Below are 18,003 nucleotides of genomic sequence, written 5' to 3' on the forward strand. Positions count from 1 at the left end.
AACCATAGCCTTTCCAGCTGAGTTGACCTTCAGAATGACAAAACAAGACAAGATTTTTATTTAGGATCATTTACAAATATTTTGCATATATCAACTTTAACTTGTTTGAGAACTTTGCAGACTGTTTACGTTAACCTTTTCAGGCTAGCCTAGGTAGACAGCTTATGAATGAACTTAAGGTAAACCAATCAAAATTGAGAACTCGAGAATTGTATTTTGATAAGCATTTCCCATAATTCTGCCAAGAGAACCCATAAAATATGAATTCTACACCGTAAATGCTACTAGTAGAACTCATGATGGCATTCCTTTCGATTCACAAGAAAAATTTTCATTAAGTCCCTGCTTGGAAAATGCTAACTAAAAATAGTCAATTAATCTGCCCAAAATGGACTCTTTACTGGTTGATGTCCCATTTTAGTTATGGTAAGAAAAACTGTCTCTAATGAGTCTGCTCTTTCTATTCCCCCTGGAAGAGGTGGATATAGGAATTTAAGCCATTGACGCAGAGCAAATTTTGTTCCAGACGAAAGTCTCTCAGTTTCAGCTGCAGGAGATGGAGGAAGAACTGCCATCAGTATAGATAATGGTAGCTTCATGACTTCAAGTCCATTCTTTCCATGCACTAATGCCTCAAAATACTCCTGTGGTACCCTCCTAGATTGTCCATAATCATCACTAGATGCTACCTCAGTTGCCACAAATTCATCAAGCCAAGTAACAGCATCCACTTCATCCTTGTGAAATTGTATCATCCTCTGGAGAGTTGAACAGTCTTGCTGGGCACGGGCTAGCAGGTACACTACAATGTGGTGCCTTCTTGGTAGTCCCATAGAAATCAATGGTGGGTAGACAGACTGTAACAATAACAACTTCGTTAAAAAAACATGTATGATATACTTATAAACAATATGTGCATGAACACAGAGTAAATGAAGACAGGAGATGACCCATGTATATCTTGCTGTTGGTTCAGTTTAATTTCTTTTTTGAATTCAAAACTAAAGGTAGGCCCCAGGATTAAGGAGTAATCAATATGCAGTACCTCCCATAATCCCAGGGGTGCAAACTGCAGGCTTTCTTCAGTAAAGCTTAATCCTGTTTCTTCTCTTAGTTCTCTAAGACATCCTTGGTAAAGCTGCAGAGAGAATCATGAGAAGTTGTCATTAAAGTACTTTATTACAGAATTGTTATTCAAAAGCAATTACAATAGTTTCAGCTAAGTGCATTCATGCTACTTGCAGTTGGTGACTATATTTTAATCTCAAGTTAAATATCCATTAACAAATTCTTACTGTTTCTCCTGGATCCAGATGCCCTCCTACAATACAACAAAAGTTTGAAAGAAAATCAATGTCTAGATCTGTTAAGTCAGTAGTTGAGTTCTCAAGATATTATCAACTCACCAGGAGGAACCCAAACAGAAGGAAATGTTCTCATGTGTTTAGCCCTTCTCGTTAGTAAGACACAGTTATCTGATGACTGCAATATAATGGAAACTCCAATGCCAACTCCTTCCGTCTTTGGTGAAGAGGGAATACTTGTTATATCTGTGGCTGTTAGAAAACGACAAGGACATCCAGGAGGGTGCTGTTGGGAAAAACATTTATAATTAATTACAACTGATGATAATGACGATAATAAACTATCACCTGTCAGACTAACCTCTAGGCGTATTCCTTGTACGCTTGGATAGATCTCAAGCTTTCCATCGTTATAGCTAAATCCAACATCCATTCTGTTGTCTCTACAGCCCAAGTAGGACAAGCAACACTGTAGGGACATTAGGTGTATATCAATGCATCATTAACAATCAAGTATCATAGCGATAACAATGACTTTTGACATTAATTTGTGCAAAGACTAAGCTGTTCTAGTAAAGAGGTGTAACATCTAACGGTGTTGAAGGACTTTAATAAGGTTAATGGAGAGCCCCGCCGTTTTTTTTTTTTTGGCAACCAATCATTTAAGTTTATATGTCCGACCCCCTCGATCACTTCAATTAAAACTTACTCTTTCAAATGCAGCTGGTATAGAACTTCCCCCTTTGCTATCTTTACATAAATAAACCTTGGGTTCCATTATTTTAGACTTCTTCCATGCTCTAGATTGTAAAAGAAAGTGCAGTAATCGAAATACCGTTGTCTTCAAAAACTTCATAAACATATGGAAGGATTAGTGATGTAATCAATACTGATTCGCGCCGGCTTCGGTAATATCTCGGAATTTCCTTCGATATTATTTAGTACAGGGTCACGTGGTAAAGGAACCATAACAAGGGATATAGCCCCGCTGTCAGCCAATAAGGACTGTCATTTGAAGAAATTTATAACTTATTAAGTGGTGCAGAGTTTTAAACGGAGCGTTGGTTTTATCAATGCTTACTGTTTAATGAAGATGTCGAGACGTTCTGGTAAGACGTACGGTGTAGCTTCTGGTCATGCAGATGAAGATGCACTCCCAACCAGGACAAAGACAAGCTTCTTTCAAAGAGGAAGAGAGTTTGAAAGTGTTTATGTGAATCATAAATACACCGAAGAAGAGAAAGAACAGTTATCCACTTATGAAAGCGTCGACTATCTTCCTCCTCACAGCTCGGTTTACAAGGTGAGCACGACTGCACAACTTTCACTCTTGTAACTAAAAACGGAAGTGTTCGTGCTTCAATGAATTAACAAGCTTTTGTTGTGTATTATCATTATATTAGTAAATATGTCCTACATCATTGGGGGAGGTGTGCATTGAAAGTCATGTTGACAAAGCTTTTATATAATAATAATGGTGATGATGATGATGATAATAATGCTTATAAAAATTAGTATAATAATTGCACATAGATAAATGTATTACAATTAATGGGTATACGAAGATAAAATATCTAGATATCTTATTAATAAATATGGATCAATTTTATCTGAATAGAAATGGTTAAAACAGCAGCCATCTCGTCTGGACTGGGATCGCTGGGTCATGATGGGAATCATTGGATTCACTGTTGGTTTTGTTGGGTTTTTAATGCATCAGCTGATTGACGTCATCGCAGAGTATGTATCACCATACCCATCAACTATTCTAACTTGTATTTCATAAAAGAAAGAAATAACTCACTCGTTGTGCTGTGTTAAGTAATAAAGCACTTGGGGATTGGAAGAAAGATCAAATTGTGCTTTTCCTAACATTTCTTGTGTTTTATGATTTCACGCAGGATTACACACTTGATTCTAAAAGCTGGAGGGAGATTTGAAAATTTAGTGCATATTAGTAAAAAGTGAGATGCGCATGGCTACAGCCCCCGTCTAGCAATACGAATAGATAGGTTATAAAGCAGACCTTAAGAGCAATACTAGCCCTTTACCCAAGTAAGTCCAACAATATCTCACCTTATCCAGGTCATCAGGGCTCCTGTTGATATCACTAGTGTCCTTTGGGTATGTAAATGAATGGATTACTAAAGGTAAAGATAAATAAAGGTTTCATTTTCATTTCATTATCGTTTTATTTATAACAGGATTAAGTGGGAAAAAGCATCAGAGTACATCAAGGTAATGAAGCTGTAATAAGCTAGATGTATGTGTCTGTATTTACCTGCTTGAACAAAACATTGTTTGCTGGTTGTTTCTTTTCAGGACAAAGATTTTGCCCTGGCATGGATATGGGTCATGGGTTACAGTGTGCTCTTTATTATAGCAAGCTCTCTTCCTGTTGTGGTAAGGCAATACTTTCTTGGTGTTAATATTGCCAATTCAAGAATAGTTTCATTGTATATATGTTATGTTATGTTATGTGGTCCATTCTCCCCAGGAAGCCCAAATTCCATAAAAAGGTTGTCCATGTTCCACTTTTGCTGAAAGAAAAAAGTATTTATTCTGAAAGCTACAATCCAATATATGTATTTGATGTTTGTAGTATTATCGTCCTTCTGCCGGAGGCTCTGGTATTCCAGAATTGATAGGATTCCTCAATGGTACTGTAGTACGACATATATTTAATGTCAAGACAATGGTGGTAAAGTTCTTCTCATGTGTTTGTGCAGTGGGTGCTGGGCTCCCTATTGGACCAGAAGGACCTATGATTCATCTAGGGTGTGTTATACACATTATATATTCTATTTTGATTCTTGCTTCGTATTGCATTCATCTAGTGTATGTTTACACACATTATATATACTATATTTTGATTTTTTTGTCTGTTATATGTTATATTTGAATATTGTATTTTCTAGGAGTCTGATTGGTGCGGGTATGAGTCAGTTTAAATCAGAGACTCTGAAGATAAATCTGCCATTCTTTGAACGTTTTCGTAACACTGAAGATAGGTACTAATAATGAATGCATCTTATTATACCTCCATCAGAAACTAATTAGTATACACTTATTTCAATAAAGTTAGTCACCTGACAAGCTATAAAGCTGAGGCCGACAAGGATTATGGGTAAATTCATTTTACACGTTCAACCGTTTGATAACTGTTCATGGACTTGCGAATCGTTTACTGGTTACAGTCTCACCTCTTCTGAGCATCATCGAGCTGCAGTTTGTATTAAAAAAGCTTTGTATATATATGCTTTTTTGATATGAAAAGTTTCCCATGATGCTCAGTGATCTCAGCTTTCTAGGTTTTTGGTGACTAACTTTATTGGAATAAGTGTATACATGCAACTGTTCAGGGGTGGGGTCAAACTTTTAACCCAACCCTATCCCAGGAAAGCCATGTTTGCAAACATTGAAAGCATAAAATATGTTCAAGATGAATTTTTTTTTTTGGCAGGCGTAACTTCATATCTGCTGGTGCTGCAGCTGGTGTTGCATCAGCATTCGGTGCTCCAGTAGGTGGTCTTCTGTTCTCCATGGAAGAAGTGTCTTCTTTCTGGAACATGAAGCTATCATGGCAAACGTTTTTCTGTTGTATGGTGTCAACATTCACCACTGTGAGTCATTGCACAAGACTCTGATTTCAACTTTTCAGTGTTTTGATGCTATTATGGAGAGGAATGATTTATATGTTCACTGTATTTCAGGATATTTTCAATTCTGCTTTTGAGGGATTTCGATATCAAGGAGATTTTGGTTTGTTTAAAACCAACAAATACATTTTGTTTCAGGTCAGTAATACAAAACTTACAATGTATGGTTGCTAACTAAACCCCTTGTCATTATCAAACCATAAGTGTGTTACAATTGATGTTAAGGTTGATTTCTTAGGATTGTGCACATGTCCTCCCTTAAAAGATTACTTTCTGCACCAAAATTTAATTAATTCATGTGGGATTTTTGCGTGAAAATGGTACATTGCCCCCCACCCCACTTATTGAGACCTCACTGCACCCTGGTCTGTACTGACTTGTCATAGGAAAACTGTTCTAACATACTTTATCATACTGATTATATGTAACGATACCTTTTGTTACTCATACAACATTCATATTTTCATGGTTCAGGTAAGTCGTGGTCTTGCCTTGAACATCTTGGCCTTTATTCCTACCGTTATACTTGGTGTTTTTGGTGGTTTACTAGGAGCTCTTTTCACGTTTATCAATCTCAAGGTATGACCATCTCTTTGACTACTGGCCTATCTTAGTTTGTCATTAACCAGTGGTTATTTGTTGTTACTAGATAGCAAGATTTCGTCGCTATCACATTGGTACCATCAAGTCCAAAGGATGGAAAAACCTTGCAAGATTAATGGAACCTGTCATCATTATGGTAAGTCAACTGACAAAACAGCCTTACAATATATTTTTATTTACTTTTTCCAGTGTTCACTTTCCCATTCATTCTTCTTGTATTTTGTCTTGTTTACAGATCGTCACTGCCACGGCTTCTGTGTTCCTGCCAGCAGCCTTCTCTTGCACACCGTTTGAATGTGCCTTCTCATCAAAGGGTTACAGGTATATTATGATCCCTGGTATATCTGCTACATAGTTAATCAGGTTACATCCTTTGTCTAATCCTAACTTGGCAGAAACGAGTGGGGATTGCGCACTAAACCATATTTATACCATCGGTCTGTTGTGGAGGAGATCGTGAGTTCAAGCTACATCTGCAAATAGTTAGACCTTCAAGTGGCTCGGATGACAGTCCCTTCCTTAATCACTAAAGATGTTAAAAGAGGACCATGAGTTTATCAGTTGAATTACTTTCATTGTCAACCTCTATAAACAAAATTGATTGGTTTATTTTATTCATTTACGTTTAGCATGGCATCGCTTTCAGACAGTCAGTAGTGGAGTAAGATCTCTTGTCAGTAAACTGATTCCAGCAGGAAATAATTTCCTGTGATCATTGATTTTTTTCTATCCCATTTATTCTTCAGTCCCAGATGCTTGTCATCCAGCCATAGTCCTCTGCACACAGAACGCTCAGTTAATAACTACACTTGTCCAAATGGGATAGCCATTACCTACAATGGCACTCAGTTTACTAATGCGTCTTTTAATGAAGGTATAGTAATTGAGCTGCTTATTGCTTGGATATCAAAACGTCTTTAGCTAAACCAATCATGGTACAAGATCTTACTTTTCCAGCGACCTATACAGGGACGCAGTGCCATCACATTAATGTTTACTGCAGCAGCATGTCTGTACCACAGGTTTTTCATAGTTTTCATTGTTTTTTTGGTTTTAGTTGCTACTCTTTTGTTTGTAACTGGTGAACAAGCTATACATCATCTGTTCTCAAGAGGAACACATTTTGAGTTGGGTTATGCGTAAGTCTAACACTACAGACTAGATATACTTTATTCTTTATGAAGCTTGACTGTTGTGACAAGGCACAGTCATGACATGACACGCCCATAACACAGCATGGCCAAAGGAAGACTTGTCTGTACTGTGGCGTTTCCCAAAGTTATACCATATTTGTTCTATTATTTTTCATCACTGTTAAATAATCACGATTATTATCTTAATTTTAGGTCATTATTCACCGTGTTGGTGGTGTATTTCCTTTTAGCTTGTTGGTCTGCGGGTAGTGCAGTGTCTAGTGGTCTGGTAGTCCCTATGCTGTAAGTACTTATTACCTTCATCTGCTGCATGTTACGGTACATCACTCACACAGCTTGTACGGTTAGTCTGCGGGTAGTGCAGTGTCTAGTGGTCTGGTAGTCCCTATGCTGTAAGTACTTATAACCTTCATCTGCTGCATGTTACGGTACATCACTCACACAGCTTGTACGGTTAGTCTGCGGGTAGTGCAGTGTCTAGTGGTCTGGTAGTCCCTATGCTGTAAGTACTTATAACCTTCATCTGCTGCATGTTACGGTACATCACTCACACAGCTTGTGTTGTTTTTAGGTTTATTGGTGGTGTATATGGTCGCATCATCGGTCGGACCATGGTAGATCTGTTTGGAGTACACACCTCAGGTAACTATCATAAAAAGAACACAAGAGATCATTCGTAAAAATAGAGACTGTCTTGTACTTTAAACCGCGACGTTTTCCACTACCATTATAATACAATTATGCACCTAGCTATGTGTGCATTGATTGGTTGAGAAGTGTGAGCTATCTTTGAACAGAGCACGGAAACAGCAGTTTTCTTTTTTAAGTAAAGTAATCAATACTGTGTTGTTTACAGGATACTGGGCATGGATGGACCCTGGTGCCTTTGCACTGATTGGTGCTGCCTCATTTTTTGGTGGAGTGTCAAGGCTGACCATGTCTCTTACAGTCATCATGGTATATACGTGTAGCTATGCATGTCAAACTAGTAGAGGCCGAAAAGAAAGCATTAGCTTTGATACGAGTAAATATTTTAGTGCAACAAACTTCGTCTCCATTTGGATCCTGAAATGCAGGATTACTGCTGTGCACACTTTACTCCTCTACATGGGTGTTTGATAGATCTCATTAGCAATAGGAGGACAATCAGTCATGTCATTGTTTGTTTTTCTTCTCGGCAGATGGAGATAACAAATGATATTCAATTTCTTCTTCCCATCATGGTTGCTATCATGGTTGCCAAGTGGGTTGGTGACTTCACTACGCATCCCTTGTATCACGCTCTGCTGGAGTTGAAATGCATTCCTTTCCTAGATTCTGAGCCAATCATAATCCACGAAGGATCAACAAGGTACCAATGATATACCATATGTATGTCTGTGTCATGTAGTATAAACACTGTGGATAACCGTCATTTGTCTTACTTTAGCATCAATCTGGAGCTGTACCGTGCTTCTCACGCCATGACAAAGCCGGCTATTGTAAGTACCTTCATTGTCATATCGTAGATCTATTGTATAAAGTTTCCAACTGAACTTATCTTTGATTCATAGGTTGTAAACAAAGTAGAGAGTGTTAGGCATTTGTCGCGTCTTCTGTTGGAAACTCCTCATGGCGGGTACCCTGTGGTACAGAAGGATGATTATGATGGATTAGTGTTTGTAGGAATGATATCAAGGTACGTTAATACTGGAGCAAAGCAAGCTGTGCATTAATCATAATCTTTAGTATTTTATAATTCAAACCGTAGAAACGATATAAGCATCTTACTGTCACGTGAAGACATCTTTTCATCACGAGAGAACTTGTTAGTGAACCAGGAAGAAATGGATTTTAGTGGCATAGATTATTATCTGGTAAGTTGAATTAAAAGCGCACACCAATGAAAATACTCGAGTACCAACACGGTCACAGCACGGCACGAAAAGAATTTTATGAGTGTATTTTGTTTTGAACTCACAGATGAACAAAGGTTACATTCCTCACGCTCTACAACTGAATGAGACGTTACTTCGCTACGAACAAGACCCACGATACGATGATCTCTTCATAGACTTGGTAAATTGGTCTGACCTGGTTTTGGCAATTTCCGTTGTTCCTCTCTTTATACTAATCTTGTTATATGTTAATGTTTCCTCAACAGTCTCCGTACATCAATGACTCTGCACCATCTGTACAAGAAAGCTTTTCTCTTCATCGTACCTATATTATCTTCAGGACTCTGGGTCTTAGGTAACAATGTCTTGCTTGGACGCTTGTTTGCTTCACATCCCTTAACACATCCTAGTCCTTAATGCGTGTGAATCTAAAAAATATTATGATCGGATTTACCACTCCATAGTGGATGGAAAGCCTATCAGGTTTTGCCATCCACTTGATAAGAATTTAGAATTTAGAAGTTGATTTTTGAATAGGGAGGGGAGAAAACGGAGAACCTGGAGGAAAATCCCTTGAAACAATGTAGAGAAACAAAAACTCTACTCGCATACGACACTGGACCCAGCAGGACTTAAACCAGGGTCACTTTGGTGTGAGGCGAGCGCTCTCACCACTATGACAGCCATGCTTCCCTAATACCATGTAACATTAGATTGCATGGTACCGATTGCATTAACCCTTGCACATTGCAAATGATCAGTTCTATGAACTCTGGTACTGCACACAGTCTAAGAAACTATAAATGAGGTTTTCTTTTGTGACATCACACTAAATAGCCATTTTTTCAAGATAGTTTTAATTTTTTTTTTCTTGCAGACATTTGGTTGTAGTTAGCAAGAGTAACAGGTAATCATTTAACACTATGTGAATCTATGGGGTTATAAGTCATCTCACACTGCTCTCTCTGCATGCTGTAGGGTTAAAGGTATCATTACTAGGAAGGATCTGATGGGTTTTCACCTGGAAGAAAGGATCTTACAGCAGCTTCATGATCATGGACCTACAAGCATGGAGCTAAGAGCAAGTGCTTCCTCCGATGTCAGCTTTGTTTCATAGGAATTATAACAGTTGTCAATATTATGATGTGAGTTACCAGCCCTTGGAAGAACAAGGACTTTGAATACTAAGTGTAGCTTGATGATTAAATACATGCTGTTAATATGCACACAGGAAGACTATAGTTTAACTACTCAACCTAGTACGAGTACAATTCCTTTGAATCATACAAAAACCATGGTAAGATACATCACTATTCTAACATGTCACATCAGGTCTGTGCCGTAAGTATCATAAAAACAACTGCCAGTTTGTAGAATCTGTTTTTAAGTTTTTAGCAAATATTTTTATACTTTTCTTTGAATCAAAGTGTAGATCCTTGAGTAGAAGTCAAAGCATAATGATAAAATCTTTAAAAAATGGGATATCAAATAAAAATAAAGATATATTGTACACACATTTATTTCATATAAATCTAATATTGTTTACTAGGTCATGATTCAATATATTTATGGTTAATAGTACTTCGATGTCAATTCAATGGATATTCATTGATATTAAATTACCTTTGAATTGACCTTGAATATCCATTGAAATATTGCTACATTTGGCTTGCTATATACATTCAGGTATAACTGAATTCTAGTAAAACTCATTTCACTTCCAAACAAAAACAGGTTGTCATTGATAACTAGTAATTAAAATCTCACTGGCAAAAGAAGTCCACCTAAAATCTGCAAATTATTAATAAACAGTAATAATGTAACAGTCAGTGTAACACTTACTCACTACTGACATAAATTAAGAGCAATACCAAAACACATGATCCAAAATACCTACAGTCCCCCCGTCTTCTATGAATTAGGCTATGGGGCACGAGGCTGCAGGGGCGGATCCAGGGGAGGGATGCAGGGGGTGCGCACCCCTCCTTGGTTCCACCTTATGCCCCTACTTCGAAGAAAACCAATACTTTTTTTACCTTCAATTCTAAGGGGTGCACCCCTCCATGGGTTAACTTTGTGTGCAGCACCCCTCCCTGAACAAAATCCTTGATCCTCCCCTGGTCTGATTGTCAAAGAGTGTTAGTGATAGTAATGCAGTATGGTGTTATAAACACCTAAATGCACCAATGTTCATAGTATCTATATATTATTACCCTATCAATTACTTGTCATCCAAACAATATAACACATGGGCTATGTTAATGGTATTTTGACATGTAGCATATTTCTTTTCTCTCATAATCTTTTAATTCTGCACAATACTGGGTATTCTCTGATTCAGCGTATTCAACTCATTTAGTTTGGCTTGAATTGCTTGATGTAAGGATGTCAGTTCATCGGCTTTGGATGCATTAATGGATGATTCTCTCAATTTGTCTTCTAATTCCTTCACTTTTTGTTGAAGTTCTTCATTTTCACCCCTGCACACCTAGGAATGGACCATGACATTAATAATCCATTATATTACACGTCTTACAATTACCCATCCAAAAACTAATAATATATTTGTACTGCATGTGGACTGTGAGAAAAAGCAGGGAACCAAATGCAGAATGAGTCTATTATCACTTCACTAACCTTGACTTGGTTTTTTAATTCATTATTTGTGTGTTTCAGTGCTGTTACCTCCTAATGAAATGAAAGGCATCAAGAGATTAGGAAATGTATGACCAAGACATACTCTTTATCCTTCCTTATATACAGTATGCTTAGCTTGTTACTCATTTAACTGACAGTAGATTCAGTTCTGACTAGCATGGCATATGGTTTGGCAGTGCCAACATTTTTTAAACCAATCACGGCAAGCAAAATGCTTCAACACTGCACCATCATAATCATGGCATGGCATATATCCATACAGGGTTCAGGATTTCATACTCATATCATAATACTTCCAAAGGATCTTACCTCTTCCTTCTCCTTATTTACACTCTCCAAGTGGATAATTCTACCTTCTAGTGCCATTTTTTCTTGTTGTACATTATTGAACACATCAGCATTCAGGTTGGATGACTCGGATTCTTGTACCTATTATGAAGATAATATTAATGGTCATAAGTGAGAAGCGTTTTTTCTATATGACAACATAAGTACATGATGACTTACCTTTTTTCTTAGTCTAATACTCTCTTCTTTATAAGCATTCAATTGTTTCTTCCATTCTTCTACATTAGCTGTACTCTCTTGCAGGGCAGCTGTCAGTCTTGCATTGTTGTTCTTTAATGTCTGTAGTTCAGTTTCCCATTTCTTAGCATTGGTAGAACTAGTAGAAAAATCATGAACCATTAGATTCTTCATTAAATGACACAGAGATGTACTAGACAAATATTACTTTTACAGCATAAAACAGGGAGATAGTCTTACTAGTTCCAGGGGTGGATCCAGGAATTTGTTAAGGGGGGGTTCACTGCACAAAGTTAACCCAGGGAGGGGTGCACCCCTTAGAATCAAAGGGAAAAGACATTATTTTGCATTGGGTATCTTCCAAGTTGGGGCACAGAGTTGAACCAGGGGTGCTCACCTCCTGCACCCCTCCCTTGGATCCGCCACTGTTTAATCTCAAAACGAAATAAAATTCTCTTGATTTGAGTGAGAAAGATACCTTTGTGCCAAAGCCATTTTGAGCCTGTCGTTTTCATACTTGAGATGTGCTTCAGTATTACCAACTGGTTTGTGGCTGATTCCAGGAGATTCTCTACTCTCATCCTTAAAAATAATATGTATTTCTTGAAGCATACTATCAATGCAATATGTATTTTGCATGCATCACACTTATATGCTAGTACGCAACACACACACAAAACAACAACAACAACAATGATAACCATATTACATTCACATGAAATATTGAGAGCTTATAAAAAGAAATATTTAGATAATGTAGAATTAGAGCCAAAGATATAGAAAATTAAGTTCACTGCACATATGACAATATCCAATTATATCAGGTACTTTACAGGCATAAAGTAAAAGGACAAAGAGAATAAAATTAAAGCCAACAAAAACAATCGTTAGGAAGTGTTATAGCAATAGGTTAGCTTACTTTATCTAATGTTAATTTAAATGAAGGAGGAAGAGATATCTTCCTAGATGCACTTTCATGATTAGAATCAGCATCTACACTTCTCTGCTTTTCAAACTGAAACATGATCAAGAGTGTTAAGTAGCATTCCCAACACAGAATCAAGTAAGGCTGTTAATCTAAGGGGTAGATGCAATGCTAGGTATCCAGGCACTGCAACAAAGCCATGAAAAGATAATCACATGCTGAAATCAGTGACAGAGGAGAACAAATCAAACCCAGTTAGTAGATAATGGTAATATCTTATGTTAATCATGATATATATTGGCCAGCAGTCAAGCAGTAAATAACTATCAGTCAGACCAATCAGGGATGAGTTATGTAAACACTTAGATAGCATACTCATTGTTTGGAGCAGTTTAATACAGTTGGTTATACAATAGGGAAAAGCACTAGGATTAGGAGGATTAAGTCAAGTATTTATTTCTATTGTTATAACTATTACTTGGAAAAAATCGCTGTGAAAAAGAAGAACTTTAAAATGGATTAAACATAACACTTGTATTCTTTACTTCTTTGTACAAATTTTTTGAATTAATATCAATAGGACAAGAATGGTGTTTCAATCGTAAAGAGATAGAATCAATGTGATTTGGTTCTGTGCCTGTGAGTCAGTGAAACCAAACGACAAAACAAGGAGCAAAATCCTAAATGTAAAGAATGTTATAAACTTTACAGTATTATTCAGCTATTGTGATAAAACTATAAAATATGGTAATGTGTAGGTAAGTGATTGATAGGGTGTGAGTAAGTGGTTGGTAAGGTGTAGGTAAGTGGTTGCTAAGGTGTAGGTAAGTAGTTGCTAAGGTGTTGTTAAGTGGTTGCTAAGGTATCGTTAAATGGTTGGTAAGGTATTGGTAAGTGGTTGCTATGGTGTTGGTAAGTGATAGGTAAGTGGTTGATAAAGTGTGGGTAAGTGGTTGGTAAGTGGTTGCTATGGTGTTGGTAAGTGGTTGGTAAAGCGTGGGTAAGTGGTTTCTTTGATGTTGGCAAGTGCTAGGTAAGTGGTTGGTAAAGTGTGGGTAAGTGGTTGCTATGGTGTTGGTAAGTGGTTGCTTTAGTGTTGGTAAGTGGTAGGTAAGTGGTTGGTAAAGCATGGGTAAGTGGTTGGTAAGGTATACAATAACATACAAAAATAGAATCCATGAATCATTTAAATATAATTCATCTTATAAATTGAACACACCTCAATGCTACTGGTGGATGAGCCACTTCTTACTGAAGAGGTTTGAGTTCCTTGTTGAGGGGTGGGTGAATCTCTCACCCCACTCACAGTTGCTAGGTTGTTCTGGGTAGAGGTACCTGTGGTTTGGGGTGATGACGACCCACTGGAAGGCCGACTGGTGTTAGCAAGAGATGTGCTGGAACTTCTTGCTTCTTTGAACATCTCGGCAAACTGGGAGGTTAACCAGGAATAATCACAATGAGAACATTTGCAAGGCATACAACTAAATAATATTTCTGCTTTGTAGTATGTTTGGAATGTAAGGTTAGTGTATTGGTATTACACTCATAACTGGGGTCACATAACATGCCTTTCTTGAAAATAGCCCAGAAACTCTTTCATGGTTCAATGACATTGAGAGTCCATCGAATAGCTATGTTCCATTAAACACTGACCTTATTCAGCTCAGCCTCTGTAGGGAATCCTAATCCAAAAACACTGTTTACTTTAGGATCAGACCACTGACCAAACTTCTGGGATGTCTTGGTGAAATTCATGTTAGGAAATATCGTACTATTGATGATGGCCTGAAAAAATGATGGCGATTGAGAATTAAGATATCCGTAACAAGAAAATCAAGTCAAAAAAAATGATGATTTTACCAAAACTTTTTCTAATAAATCATAATAAAATGAAGACGAGAAATGATAAAAGCAGTGATTTTCTTTTATTTATTAATGAATTAAGCAAACCAGAGAATAATCTAGAACATGTAATATAAAGTATTTATAGGTTGGTATTTATACTTTAGTGAATACTTGACTTATATTAGTAAAATAATTGTTATAACAGCACTGGATAATTTTGCATATAATAGAGATTAACCTATTTCAATAGGTTCTATAAGTGACCAACACCAAACATAACAACATGTTGTACAAACACTAGCCAATGGGTATATTAGTCATTCCTATTTTACATATCCTCGTTCTCATTTCCTTGACTGTTGTTTGACAGTAACGTGTACACAAATAATATAACTGTGCAGTGTTTTTAGAATAGGACAAGTTGAATAGCTGTAGTGATAAGCATGAGTTAAAACATCTCTTGGAATTTAGTTCCTCTTGTCTAACCAGGAATAATACCCAATTACACCCTCGGTTCGTCGTTTTGCTATGGATTGCTATGGATTGCTATGCTACTTGATTTGCTCAGGGTTTTTTCAAATGTCTTCAAAATTATGTCTATTTTTGAGTAATGAGCCTAGTCTGTCTCAAGTTAATTCGGATTCTAACTCCTTGATTTGTTTGTATAAAATTTGCCATTGTATTATTTATTAATGTTAATCACTTTCTGAATACATTTTTGGTTTCTTATTGCCATCAAACGTTATATTAATAGGAATACGGTAGGACGAATGGAAAAGAAAAAAACATCTGTAGTTTCTTTGCTAATGAGTTAAATTCCATCAAGAAAATAAATGAAGTTAACTTTATCTCTTTGAAGGTGGATTTATTAATTTCCTTCATATTGAATTACGTCTTGAACGGAAAAGCGTCAAAAATAAGCATATTGCTGTGAAGTTCTTACCATTTAGGTACAAATACAGTGACAAATCTTTGGTAAAAACACAACTGTTCTAAGGATTTTTCTTTCTAAAACTCTTCGATATCCCGTCAAAATGACATGTAATAAATATAGTAGACACATTATATCGTGTTAGAAAACGCCAAAAGCTGAGAATTGCGGCACAGTTAAGATACAAATAGAGAAAATTACATAAAAGCCTTGCTTGTATTCGTTTTGTTCAGTAATATGTACCATCGGTACACATTGTGTTTACACAGGGGAATTATTTCACCGACGTCATGCAAAAGAACACGTAGAAAGACAGTTTTCTTTAGGAAAACTAGAAAATATCTCAATAAAACTTAGTACAAAACGATCAGCATACCTTGCTACCATCCACGGATATGATTCGATGAGTTTCCTTGGTCTTGTCATAGTAAAATGATACGGTAACTGCTTGTTTAGAGCAAGGAATCCAGCTCTTCTTGGTGTTGGGGTCGATTTGAAAGACATGAGCCTTGCACGAATAAACCGGTGATTCCCTGGTAAAAACAACGGGTAAAATCAGACAAGAACCATGTCTAATGCTACTTAAGGTAATAAAATTTCATTGCCCTAGCAATAAATTACCCCATCATTAAGTGAAGGAGATAAAAAGCAGTTCAAAAATCAGTGTTTGTGTTAAAGATTTGCAGAGACTCCCTCCTCCGCCATCAAAACTTGGTACTTTGTTTTCAACGACAACCACGCTCGCCTCAGACCTCCTCTAGCTTAACGCCGCGCGCGTCCGTCAAACAAAAAAAAAACACATAATTATCTTCCAATTTTTCTTCTTGTTTTTTCTGAGTTCCGTAAATTTACATTGAGAGTGTAAAACGCTAGGAATTAATCAGTATCAAATAAAGTAGCTTTTTTGATCACTAATTTATTTACTATATATTTTTTTATGTCAGTTCTAAAAAGCTTTCGTCGTTTTTCCATGGCTTTTAAAATATGGCAGCGGTAATTAATTTTTTTTAAAAACATTAATCATTAATCATTAATAGAATTTTCAATACTCCACTAGAAAACCCAAGACGACACAGGCTTTGTTCTTTGAAAATCTCCCGAAGTGCAGCTCAGTTGGAAAACAAAAATTTCTGTCTTCTCATTAGAGAAACAACAAAAAATCACATAGGTAGCAAAGCCAAACCCCCTACTCTTGAATAGACTGTGAACTCGACTACAGCGGAGCGTCTATATAAGTCTCCGAAATTCAGAAGTAGAACGGCAAAGATCAGTAAAGAAAAGTTGCGTAAATCCTAACGAGGTCATAATCAAATATAGTAGACCCTGAGATCAGTTTCTTGGTGACTAGCGCTACGCGTGTCAGACTTATAACTAGTGCGGAAAACTGTTGAACCGATAACACCGGTACTTCTAGCTCTCCACTCAACCGTTGATATAATCACTTATACCTTCCTAAAAGCAACAACATTCGAAACGACTTGAACAATCATACGATATATCCGAAAGTCAAACGCGCCTAGTGTAATAACTTATGATGCCTTCATCAGTTTTATTAACCAGTAGGCTGAACCATCAAGCCGAATTGGTTTCCAGTTTATACATTGCAGTAAGATTTAACAGATATAAGTTTAGACTGGACGTGATAAACTTCGACATCAGTTGCTGGTTTTATTAGTAGTTTATACTTGAAATACTTCAGATCCAACGACTTGAAAGCTTGCATGAAGAATGCCAACAAACTTACCCAACATTTATTTTGAAGGCGGGATCTTCAGCATCCATTGCTGCTATGCTCGAAGCCTGAAGATTCTTGAAAGATGAAGGAAGGGTTGCTTTTCTTTCCTTGGATAGATGTTGTAATAAGATTCAATTACAATCATTACAGATATACTGCATTAAGTGGTGTCAATCTTTTGACGCTATGAAATGTCAACAGAGCCTTTGTTCAGGCAACCAATAAACGCACAAACGTCAAAAAGCGTCCCACTTTAGTGATTTTGAAATGGTGCAATGGGGGAGTAATACAAATACCAAACTGGGTTATCAAAACAAACTTGAACGTGTCACAAATACAAAAAATATTAATTTTGTTTGCCCATAAAAAACTGGTAATGTTTTGAGAACTTCTCAAGTAGAAAAGAAGTACACATACCACATTAATAGGGAAAAGCTCCAAGAGATGTTCCTTGCGCCATGTTCTGAACCAATTCTTTCCCTTCATGTGTCCTGAAGAACTAAATTTTAAAGATTGATTTCAAATTTTTTGAAGCACATTTCAAATTCCAAAATTTTTATGCAATGGTTCTGAGTCCCAGTATTAAGAACCTCCCTCCAAATATGTTATCTAAAACATAGTATTTAAGCGATATTTTTTATATGATTCTTTCCCAATCTTATCAACTTTTCTCCTTTTTTCCTTTCGTACTATCTTCCTTCCATCCTTTCTTCATATTTTTTTTCCTTATCCTATTTTATTTTTTCTCATTTTACCTTTTTTTCCCGTATCGGTCTTCCTGTGTACG

The 18,003-nt window shown here is 36.8% G+C and overlaps 3 protein-coding genes across 6 annotated transcripts; 1 reads left to right on the forward strand and 2 right to left on the reverse strand.

Annotated features, from left to right (window-relative positions):
• Positions 1-35: 35 nt before the first annotated feature.
• On the reverse strand, positions 36-2,478 carry LOC116294610 (m7GpppN-mRNA hydrolase NUDT17). Of its 2 annotated transcripts, XM_031702247.2 has the most exons (7): positions 2,386-2,478; positions 2,014-2,104; positions 1,666-1,773; positions 1,407-1,590; positions 1,296-1,321; positions 1,046-1,138; positions 36-857 (listed from the first exon to the last, which is right to left on the reverse strand). In XM_031702247.2, the coding sequence occupies exons 2-7, from the start codon at positions 2,080-2,082 to the stop codon at positions 375-377; spliced, it is 963 nt and encodes a 320-aa protein (XP_031558107.2). In that variant the 5' UTR covers positions 2,083-2,104; positions 2,386-2,478; the 3' UTR covers positions 36-374. The 2 variants fall into 2 exon arrangements, with proteins under 2 accessions (XP_031558107.2, XP_031558106.2); XM_031702246.2 differs by lacking the exon at positions 2,386-2,478 and having other exon boundaries at positions 2,014-2,182.
• On the forward strand, positions 2,254-10,422 carry LOC116294608 (chloride channel protein D). The gene is made up of 24 exons (XM_031702239.2): positions 2,254-2,607; positions 2,923-3,044; positions 3,509-3,542; positions 3,627-3,707; positions 3,907-4,082; positions 4,223-4,315; positions 4,768-4,927; positions 5,018-5,101; positions 5,438-5,542; positions 5,613-5,702; positions 5,802-5,887; positions 6,313-6,440; positions 6,624-6,705; positions 6,913-7,002; positions 7,292-7,362; positions 7,577-7,677; positions 7,902-8,071; positions 8,150-8,201; positions 8,274-8,398; positions 8,471-8,576; positions 8,683-8,778; positions 8,864-8,952; positions 9,475-9,504; positions 9,576-10,422. The coding sequence occupies exons 1-24, from the start codon at positions 2,392-2,394 to the stop codon at positions 9,712-9,714; spliced, it is 2,526 nt and encodes an 841-aa protein (XP_031558099.2). The 5' UTR covers positions 2,254-2,391; the 3' UTR covers positions 9,715-10,422.
• LOC116294609 (homer protein homolog 1) lies at positions 10,099-17,360 on the reverse strand. 3 transcript variants are annotated; one of them, XM_031702243.2, is made up of 10 exons: positions 17,226-17,360; positions 15,858-16,014; positions 14,359-14,490; positions 13,925-14,134; positions 12,700-12,795; positions 12,259-12,362; positions 11,763-11,919; positions 11,565-11,684; positions 11,235-11,285; positions 10,099-11,085 (listed from the first exon to the last, which is right to left on the reverse strand). In XM_031702243.2, exons 1-10 carry the CDS (start codon positions 17,261-17,263, stop codon positions 10,903-10,905), a joined length of 1,248 nt encoding a protein of 415 aa, XP_031558103.1. In that variant the 5' UTR covers positions 17,264-17,360; the 3' UTR covers positions 10,099-10,902. The 3 variants fall into 3 exon arrangements, with proteins under 3 accessions (XP_031558103.1, XP_031558104.1, XP_031558105.1); XM_031702244.2 differs by lacking the exon at positions 17,226-17,360 and adding an exon at positions 16,103-16,205; XM_031702245.2 differs by lacking the exon at positions 12,700-12,795.
• Positions 17,361-18,003: the final 643 nt, after the last annotated feature.

Source organism: Actinia tenebrosa, unplaced genomic scaffold, assembly GCF_029948245.1.
Source record: "Actinia tenebrosa isolate PJP-AT-01 unplaced genomic scaffold, QUT_ActTen_1.0 PGA_scaffold0__85_contigs__length_37466705, whole genome shotgun sequence".
In the NCBI taxonomy this organism is placed as follows: domain Eukaryota; kingdom Metazoa; phylum Cnidaria; class Anthozoa; order Actiniaria; family Actiniidae; genus Actinia; species Actinia tenebrosa.

Bases quoted from the DNA above. Each gene is read 5' to 3' on its own strand.
- LOC116294610 (XM_031702246.2), bottom strand. From the start codon at position 2,166: ATGTTTATGAAGTTTTTGAAGACAACGGTATTTCGATTACTGCACTTT. The intron at 1,322-1,406 runs GTGAGTTGATAA...GTTGTATTGTAG, and splicing joins TTCTGTTTGGGTTCCTCCTG to GAGGGCATCTGGATCCAGGA. The intron at 858-1,045 runs GTACTGCATATT...TTATTGTTACAG, and splicing joins CACCCCTGGGATTATGGGAG to TCTGTCTACCCACCATTGAT.
- LOC116294608 (XM_031702239.2), top strand. From the start codon at position 2,392: ATGAAGATGTCGAGACGTTCTGGTAAGACGTACGGTGTAGCTTCTGGT. The intron at 8,577-8,682 runs GTAAGTTGAATT...TTGAACTCACAG, and splicing joins GTGGCATAGATTATTATCTG to ATGAACAAAGGTTACATTCC. The intron at 8,779-8,863 runs GTAAATTGGTCT...TTTCCTCAACAG, and splicing joins ATGATCTCTTCATAGACTTG to TCTCCGTACATCAATGACTC.
- LOC116294609 (XM_031702243.2), bottom strand. From the start codon at position 17,263: ATGGATGCTGAAGATCCCGCCTTCAAAATAAATGTTGG. The intron at 14,491-15,857 runs GTATGCTGATCG...TCATTTTTTCAG, and splicing joins TATCCGTGGATGGTAGCAAG to GCCATCATCAATAGTACGAT. The intron at 11,685-11,762 runs GTAAGTCATCAT...TCTTCATAATAG, and splicing joins GTATTAGACTAAGAAAAAAG to GTACAAGAATCCGAGTCATC.